This window comes from Camelina sativa, chromosome 20, assembly GCF_000633955.1.
Source record: "Camelina sativa cultivar DH55 chromosome 20, Cs, whole genome shotgun sequence".
Classification (NCBI taxonomy): Eukaryota; Viridiplantae; Streptophyta; class Magnoliopsida; order Brassicales; family Brassicaceae; genus Camelina; species Camelina sativa.
Window position 1 is genome coordinate 22,781,015 of NC_025704.1, and position 8,995 is coordinate 22,790,009.

At 37.2% G+C, this 8,995-nt stretch overlaps 2 protein-coding genes and 1 long non-coding RNA gene across 3 annotated transcripts in view; 1 reads left to right on the plus strand and 2 right to left on the minus strand.

The window, feature by feature from the left end:
• The window catches only part of LOC104771461, a 3,055-nt gene extending 2,814 nt beyond the window's left edge, over positions 1 to 241 (minus strand). The window contains exon 1 of the mRNA XM_019241696.1: positions 7 to 241. Coding sequence (XP_019097241.1) covers positions 7 to 231 — 225 coding nt within the window. The 5' untranslated portion in view covers positions 232 to 241. The remainder of the gene's footprint in view (positions 1 to 6) is intronic.
• The window catches only part of LOC109131121, a 2,183-nt gene extending 1,512 nt beyond the window's left edge, over positions 1 to 671 (plus strand). The window contains exon 2 of the long non-coding RNA XR_002036879.1: positions 86 to 671. This is a non-coding gene — a long non-coding RNA (uncharacterized LOC109131121). The remainder of the gene's footprint in view (positions 1 to 85) is intronic.
• LOC109131120 lies at positions 621 to 2,486 on the minus strand. Its single transcript, XM_019241697.1, has 2 exons — positions 1,239 to 2,486; positions 621 to 926 (listed from the first exon to the last, which is right to left on the minus strand). Exon 1 carries the CDS (start codon positions 2,427 to 2,429, stop codon positions 2,181 to 2,183), a length of 249 nt encoding a protein of 82 aa, XP_019097242.1. The 5' UTR covers positions 2,430 to 2,486; the 3' UTR covers positions 621 to 926; positions 1,239 to 2,180.

Sequence of the window (8,995 nt, forward strand, 5' to 3'; positions counted from 1 at the left end):
AAGAACCTCTTTGATGTCACGGAACCAAGCTTTGCGTTTGGAGGAATCAATGCCAAGGGAAGTACGAGAAGGGTTGTGCTTGAAGGTGCTCCATAGAAAGACATGGTATCCCACTGCTATCAACAAACTTAATGGCACAACTATGCTGTCTGTGTCGATCTTCATTCTCATTCCTCTCCTTTTTTTTTTCTTCCAGTTTTGGAGACTAATTACACTGATTCTAATTCGCATTAGCAAAGGAATATACCAATATATAAAGATAAAAAGTTAGTGGACAAATGGGATTCATAGTCAGATATCAAAACGAAAATAGTGGACATCTCTCCATTGTCTTGCCGGTGTTATTTTGGACGTATACGCAACTAATTCTTGGTCGGACTATTAAACAAAAGTTAAATATTTAGGATAAAGTAGGACATATTAACATCTGACAATGCACACTCACATTACCCACTAGCTAAAGTAGGACATATTAACATCTACATATTTATTCGGTTCGGTTAATTCGGTTTTTTGATTTTTCGGTTATCTAAAAATTCTGCCGAATTGAACCGAATTTTTATTCGGTTCGGTTTGTTCGGTATTCGGTTCGGTTAGTGGATTTAAAAACAGTTCCGAAATAAACCGAAAATTTTCCTAATTCGGTTAATTCGAACCGAATTAGACCAAAATTATGCTCAAAGGCTGAATAAATAAAACTCTAATTACAAACCAACAACATAATGGACCTTATTAAAAAAATAAAAATAATTGGCCTTAAACAAAACTATTAACAAGCCCAAATCCACTATAAGGTTAGGATTTTCAACAAAAAGGACTGATCTGCGGCAGCGGCTACGACAAGCTCCGACGGTAAATTTGCCCACCACACTCGTTAACCGCCGCTCGTGTTGCTAGCAATGACTGAGGTCTGTTATAACCGCCAGCTGCAAAGAACACACATACTGAGAATCAATTACATCCGTTTAATAGTAATATAATTCTAATTCTTATACTAGAAAACTATATGATTCTAACTTGATAAAATTTACTACCGTTAACTACTCAAGTCTCAACGAAAAAAAAAATTTGATAAAATTTTCTTAGTATCTTCAGTATATATACAAGATTCTAGAAAATCTACCGTTAACTACTATATTGAATCCCTCACAATATGTGAATTAAAATGTACTCAAACCCTAAAGGATAAATACTCGAGTCAGTCATAGAACAATGGAGAAAGAGGTCAGAAACCATACCTAGAGAGAAGCGGCTGCAACTGAAAGAAAACGAAAGAAAATAGAAAATGATGGATTAGGGTTTTGGTGTTTTATCTAACTAATATGGGCTAATGGACCGTTTAAAAATTATTAAGTCAGGCCCATACAACTTTAAAACACACATTTGATTAAATAAGCCCATATTAACAAAACATTAAACGCATCTAACCCTAATTCATCATCTTCATTAGTTCAGCTTCCATGGCCGCCGACCTGTCTAGTTGCAGACGAGATCTTCAGCAGGAATCACCGTAATGATAGATGAGAACCGAATAACCGATCGGTTATAGCTTACCGAACCGAACCGAACTAATAACCGAAATCCCTAAATAATTTTACCGATCGGTTCTCTGTCTCTCTCAAATTCAGCGCCGATAACCGAAAAACTCGGTTTTTTCGGTTCGGTTTTCTCGGTTATCACCGAATGCCCAGGCCTATATTTATAGTTTGCTATCATGTAACAACACACATTCAATAAAATGTCTAAATATGTAGAAGTGTACTTTTATTTTATTTTATGTACAAGTGCGTTTACTTACATATAAAACATTTAAGTTTGGTCGACAAAAAAAAAAAAAAATGTAAGTTTGACTTCAGAGATTTTCTTATAGACTTGCTCGCAGTATCGAGCAACTCTCTTATTGAAGAAGAATATAAATTAAATATTAAGACTAAGATTGACATGTGTAAGTTTTGCCTTGAGCACTCGACTTTTGGTTGGTTGGCCCCGAAGGATCTCTAGCTCATATTTGAGGAATTGCTGCCTAAATAAGAAGCCTAGTGAAACAATGGCTTTGGCCTCCAAAATTAAAAACCCCAATTATAAGTTGAAAATTTTATATACTGTATATAGCTTACATTTCACCAACAATGATTTACATTTTATCAAAAGAAAAAAAAAAAAACAAAGAGTCTAAATAATTAGGTGATAGGATGGATACTGGGAGAATTTTCGCCTCGGCGATAACTGTGACAACGTCGACAGATTCCTACAATAGAAAAGACAAAGAAAACAAAAAGCATCATCACAGGAACCATCCATGGCTTGAACCATGGAGGATCCTTTGGGAAGATCAACGCAGCTTCTTCTTTTTTAAGTTGGTATCTTTTCAAAGATTTGATGTGTATTATATTGTTGTATAAAAACAACCACCAAATTTTTCTTCTCATCTCATGAGTTTCCTTCTCTTAGTTTCCTTCTCTTAGGAGATGAGAAGAATGACAACAATGTAAAAATTTGCTATTGTCAAAAAAATTGTGTATGATATCTTGTGTTTTGTTTAAAGATTTATTCTTAGTGGTTTTGCTATATTTTCTCTAGATGTTTTGGAGCATTTGCTATTTTTAGTGAAAAACAAAATCGGATGACACGTAAAAGAACGAATTGTTTCTATTTTAAGTTTCAAATTAATTTTTCAGTCATTTTTATAAATATTTTAAAATTGTGCAACTATCGACAAACTCTATGATCAAAGTCTCAATCTTCGTCTCACTGGCCATTTTTGGCTGATTTTGTCCTGCCGTGAGCTCATCAGGGATGATGGAACCCCTTCTTCAAAGTCACATCTTTGGTCAGAGACAAAATCTTCGAACTCAACTGAGTTGGTGTGCCTAACTCCAAAGGTACTTTCCTACATGAGTCATGCATGCCTCTCCGAGAACATGTTTTAGTCGCCTGTTGGAATGACCCGCAAAAACAACATGATCGTCATTATATTGTTTTTTATAAAAATTTTAGTCTATTTAAAAATCTTTTGACTAAATGATTATCATATTTTTGTTTGAATTAGAACTACTTTTCTTAGTATATTTTACTATAAGTTTTAAATCTGGTCTATTAACTGACACATAACACTATTATGTTAATCCAACTTTGAAAAACCAACCGGTATATAGTAGTAAGATGTTTAAGACAGTTGTAGAATATTTGTTGAAAAGTGTAGAATGCTTTTAGATTATTAATCTATATTGTTAGCGCATGGCCATTGCACATCCTCAAATGAGGGTCTATATCTTTTAATTATAATAAAAATAATACTAATGTCTTCACATCTTTGTTTTTAATTTTTGTCCTTCCATTAGTCATCTTTGAGTGTCTAATTTTTTTTATTAAAAATATGTGTAATGTATATTTTATAATGTTATAAATGTTGGTTATATAATATATGCAATATTAGGAAAATAAAACTAGAATATGATTTTAACTATATAGATCATATATACAAAAAGAGTTCTGAATTTTATTAACTAAATGTTTACTTTAAAACCAAGCTGAAACCATAGACAACAATTTCTCTTGGACCTTCTACTGATACCAACTTGAAGCTGAAACCATAGATAACAGTAACTTGAAGCACAATAACTTCAGCCTTCACCCGAGTTTTGCTTCTCGAACATCAATTGCAGGTACTTGCCTTGTTCTTCTATCCGGAGTTGGAGGTTTCTTTGAATCTGCAGGCACAGGAGAAGAACAAACTCTTTTTACCCAAACTCAGAATATATAGAACCAGGTTTCACACTTTTACTCCTTTTCAGCTATCATCCAAACACTATGAAAAGCTGGTAATGCCTTTACTATAACATACCTCGAGTTGCTCTGGTCTAATGACAATGTACTAAGTATTGGGTTCAGAAGAAGAAGGTTGAGTTACCAAGTGGTTGTCCATGGAGAGATTCCACAGCTTTCTTAGCATTTACTGGATTGCAGAAGATGACAAATCTGAAACCTCTAGATCTTCCCATACCATCCCTCATAACCACAACAGGGTATGTAAACAATCCTATGGAACAGTTTCAATCATGTTCTTCACATAAACGTTTGTGAGTTCTTGATGCCCTGCCATAGCTGCTCTTTCATTCTTGTTGATGAACTTGGCTACGAACCTAATTAAAGAAAGACACACACCAAGTAAAACAAACAATCACTCATCATTAACCTTCAACCAATAAAGTAATCACTGCTTAAAGCCACAATTAACTTACAGTTTCTTGCCATCAACCACAGAGCCATGGAGGACAGAACGAGCATTATTCACAGTATCTGCAATATATATATTCACTCTATCATCCACCAGAAACTCATCTACTACTTGATCTTCTATGAATATACAAAATCCACAATCAATTTCCCACATGCTGCATTCAAGTTTTAGACATTGAATCCAAATTGGCAAACAAAGAAAAACATGTCCTGATTTTTTTTAAAAATCCTTTTTTCACCTAAAATCTTTGTATTTCCATATACAGCAAACTGTAGAGACCACACATAGTCCCTGTGCACTACTACGATTAGGTAAGCACACATAGTTTCTTTATCACCTGAAAGCAAAAAAAAAAAAACTGATTTCATCATCCGTAATCAAAATCCTTAAAAGGATCAGCAATTATTGGAATCCCACGAATGTCTGACGCGAAATCAATAGTACCATATACTACTACAATGGACACAACCCCAAAAAATAGATAGTCCCATAGAAAAATTGAAACTAGAACGAATCGAGATCCATACCTGATCCAAGGTTTCTTGAAACCAAGAAGGAAAAATTTGAGGAAGAAATTCGATTGTTTTGGAAACCAGATAAGAATTTCGATTGTTTTGTTCTCGTCGATTTTGATGATATAGCAACGGTCATATGAGAGTGAATGCCACGTGGAGGGTCCAGATTACAAGAGGAATCAACGGCTAAGATGAAGAATTGGAAGAATTAGTCATTTAAAAGAAGAAAATAATCTCATTTTAGTTTTTTATCGAAAATATTGAAAAGTTTGTTAGATCTTCTTCTTCCTCTCAGGTTGTTAGGCGATTGTTCATCCTCTGCAAAGAACTCTTCTTCCATTGAAGTTCTTGCAAGGTGACTTTGGGATTTCTCGTTTCATGAACGTTGAATCTCGTTGGTTTGTAATCGGATTGAAGAAATTGATATTGTGTTGTTAATTTGAGTAATTGAAGTATTGATTTGTTCTTATCAAAGGTATCAGAAGTCAAACAATTCTCAGAGGTATGACGATCGCGACGCGAGCTCAGGCATTGAAGAATCCTGTCACCGACGTGACGGAGGAAGATCTTGAGTCTCGTGTTGGGAGATTAGAAGAAAAAATCGAAGCACAAAATGCTAAATTGGATCGCCAGTTTGCAGAGCAAAATTTGCGGCAAGAGACGCAGTTTCAGGAGTTGTTTGAATCGATTCAGATGTTGACAAATCCGGCTTCGTTTTCTACACCGGCTTCGTTTTCTACATCGGCTCCACCGCATCCACAACATTCGTCGCTTGCGACAACTTAGCTGTGCTTCAGATCTGAAGGGAGGTACGAAATCGATTGTTTCTCATGCTTCTGGTAGTGTTACGAGACTTGAAAGGATAGATTGTCCACGATTTAATGGTGAGGATGTGAAGGAATGACTGTTTAAGGTGGAACAATTTTATGTTATTGATCATACTCCGGATGATATGAAGATTACTATGGTATCGATGCATTTGGAAGGGATCGCTGCTAAGTGGCATCAGTCATTGATAGAGGATGAGGTTGAGGATGTTTCACAGTTGTCTTGGTCAACATATAAGTTGATGTTGAAAGAGAGGTTTGAAGAATTTTGGGATGATCCTATTGCGTAATTAAAAAAGCTACAAGAAACCGATGGTATCATGGCTTATAATGTCCAGTTTGAGAGCTTCAAAACTCGCTTAAGGTTACCTGAATCATATTTGGTGAGTGCATTTTTAGCAGGTCTCCGTCTCGACACTCAAATGCATGTTCGCATGTTTCAACCTCATACAGTGAGGCAGTGTTTGATGTTAGGACGTCTCTACGAGGCAGCACATCCTCGTAAGAGTAAATTGGGATCTTGGAATGGAAATAAACCAACCACTACGAAGGAGACAGAACAACGGGTTATCAGACAACCGTTTCTTGAGAAGCCTAAGGATCAATTTATTCCACCAAAGAAATTCTTATCAACAGACGAGATGAATGAAAGGAGAGCTAAGGGTTTGTGCTTTCATTGTGATGAACCATTTACACCAGCTCATGCTAAATTCCATCGTAAAGCTCAGTTGTTTAACATAGATATGGATAAGGAGGATGATTTGGAGATTGTGGAACTGGAAAAGGAGAATCAAGAACCAGTCGGTGTTATTGCTCAAATTTCAGTTAATGCTCTTTCGGGAATTCTGACTACAGTACGATGCGTGCAAGGGGAGTCCACAAGAAACGTTCTTTCTTTGTCTTGGTAGATTATGGTTCCACTCACAATTTTATGGACCCTAGAATGGCAGCAAAATTGGGTTGTACTTTATTACCAGCGAACAATGCTCAGGTCAAGGTGGCTGATGGTAATCATCTGAAGGTGTCGGCCAGAATTAAGAAGTTGTAGTGGAACTTTCATAGTACGACCTTTTGTGCAGATATTATGGTTATTCCCCTCTCTGGTGTTGATGCAGTGTTGGGGGTACAGTGGCTTAAGCCATTAAGTCCAATTACTTGGGACTTTACTACACTAACTATGAAGTTTATTTGGGGTAATAAGAAAGTGGTTGTTCATGGCATTCATCCAGAGTCTGTGAGAGCAATTAAAGCTGAAAAGTTGAATAAAGTTCAGGAGGAGTCAATGCAATTGTCTATGCTGTGTGTTTCTCAAAAGGAAGAGATTGCTCCATTGACTTTATCATCTCTAACCACTACAAGTGTTGCTTCTGTTGATGCCTTGTTGAGTGAGTATACGGATATTTTTGAGGAACCTCGCAGCCTACCACCCTTTCGAGAGCACCATAATCACAAGATTCAGCTCATTGAGGGTGCTAACCCGGTAAATTTGAGGCTATACCGGTATGCGGTTCACCAAAAAAATGAAATCGACAAAATTGTTCAGGAGATGTTGATTGGGGGTACAATTCAACCGAGCTCTAGTTCTTTTGCTTCTCCGGTGGTGTTAGTCAAAAAGAAAGATGGTACTTGGCGCCTATGTGTTGATTATAGAGGGTTAAACAGCTTGACAGTGAAGGATTGTTTTCCTATCCCTCTGGTTGAAGATTTGTTGGATGAGTTAGGTGGTTCCAAGTTGTTTTCTAAGATTGATCTCCGTGCGGGTTATCATCAAGTTTGAATGGAGCCAAGTGATATTCCTAAAACAGCTTTTAAGACGCATAATGGTCATTTTGAATATAGGGTGATGCCCTTTGGATTAACTAATGCTCCAGCCACTTTTCAAGGGTTGATGAATGCTGTTTTTAAACAGTTCTTACGGAAGTTTGTCTTAGTTTTTTTTTACGACATCCTCATTTATAGTGAGTCTTTAGAATCTCATGTGGCTCATTTGAAGGTTGTTTTTGAGGTTATGCGAGAACAACAGCTTTTCGCTAAACAGAGCAAATGTGCATTTGTTACGACTCGAGTGGAATATTTGGGTCATTTTATTGACAAGACGGTGTTTCAACAGATCCAGCCAAGATTCAAGCTGTTCAAGACTGGCCCGTACCTGTGAATTTGAAGCAATTGAGGGGGTTCTTGGGGTTAGCCAACTATTACCGTCGTTTCCTTAAGAATTTTGGATACATTGCCAGACCACTGACCTTATTGACCAAGAAGGATGCATTTCTATGGTCTGAGGATGCTGCTGTAGCGTTTAATGCTTTGAAACAAGCTTTTTGTACATCTCCTGTTTTGGCTCTTCCATTATTTGATAAGCAATTTGTGGTTGAAACTGATGCGTGTGGGCATGGAATTGGGGCAGTGTTGATGCAGGAAGGCCACCCTATTGCTTACATCAGTCGTCATTTACAAGGGAAGCAACTTCACATGTCCATTTATGAGAAGGAGTTATTGGCGGTGATCTTTGCAGTGCAGAAGTGGAGGCATTATTTGCTGCAGGCTCACTTTGTTATTAAGACTGATCAATGAAGTCTTAAATACTTACTTGAGCAGAGGTTAAACACTCCGATACAACAACAATGGCTTCCCAAGCTCTTGGAATTTGATTATGAAATTCAATACAAAGAGGGTAAAGAAAATTTGGTGGCTGATGCTCTATCTCGTGTTGAAGGTTCTGAGATTTTACACATGGCTCTCTCTGTGTTGGAATGTGATCTTATGAAGCGTATTCAAGCTAGTTATGTTTCTGATGTGGGTGTACAGACTATGATTTCCACGCTACAAGCCAACCCAAGTTCCAAACCGCCTTTTACTTGGTCACAAGGTATTCTGCGTCGGAAAAGTAAATTGGTGATTCCTAATGATGCTGCTATTCGGACTTCTATACTGGAATGGCTCCACGGTTCAGGTGTGGGTGGCCATTCGGGTCAGGATGCAACACATCAAAGGGTTAAAAGTCTTTTTTAATGGAAAGGGATGTCTAAAGACATCCAGGCTTATATACGCGGCTGTGCTGTTTGTCAACAGTGTAAATATGATACTGCAGCATCCCAAGGTTTACTCCAACCTTTACCTATTCCAAATGTTATCTGGTCTGACATTTCAATGGATTTTATAGATGGTCTTCCTCCTTCTTTTGGTAAGACAGTGATCTTTGTTGTGGTTGATCGATTGTCTAAGACAGCTCACTTTGTGGCTCTCAGTCATCCGTACACTACTGCTGTTGTTGCTCAGGCTTTTTGGATAACATTTTCAAGCTTCATGGTTTGCCCAATTCAATTGTCAGTGATCGGGATTCTGTTTTTCTCAGTGACTTTTGGAGATAGTTGTTTACCTTACAGGGGGTTGCTCTCAACTATTCCAGTGCCTAT

Excerpts from the sequence above, each read along its gene's own strand:
- LOC109131120 (XM_019241697.1), bottom strand. The coding sequence starts at position 2,429 with ATGAGAAGAAAAATTTGGTGGTTGTTTTTATACAACAATATAATACAC.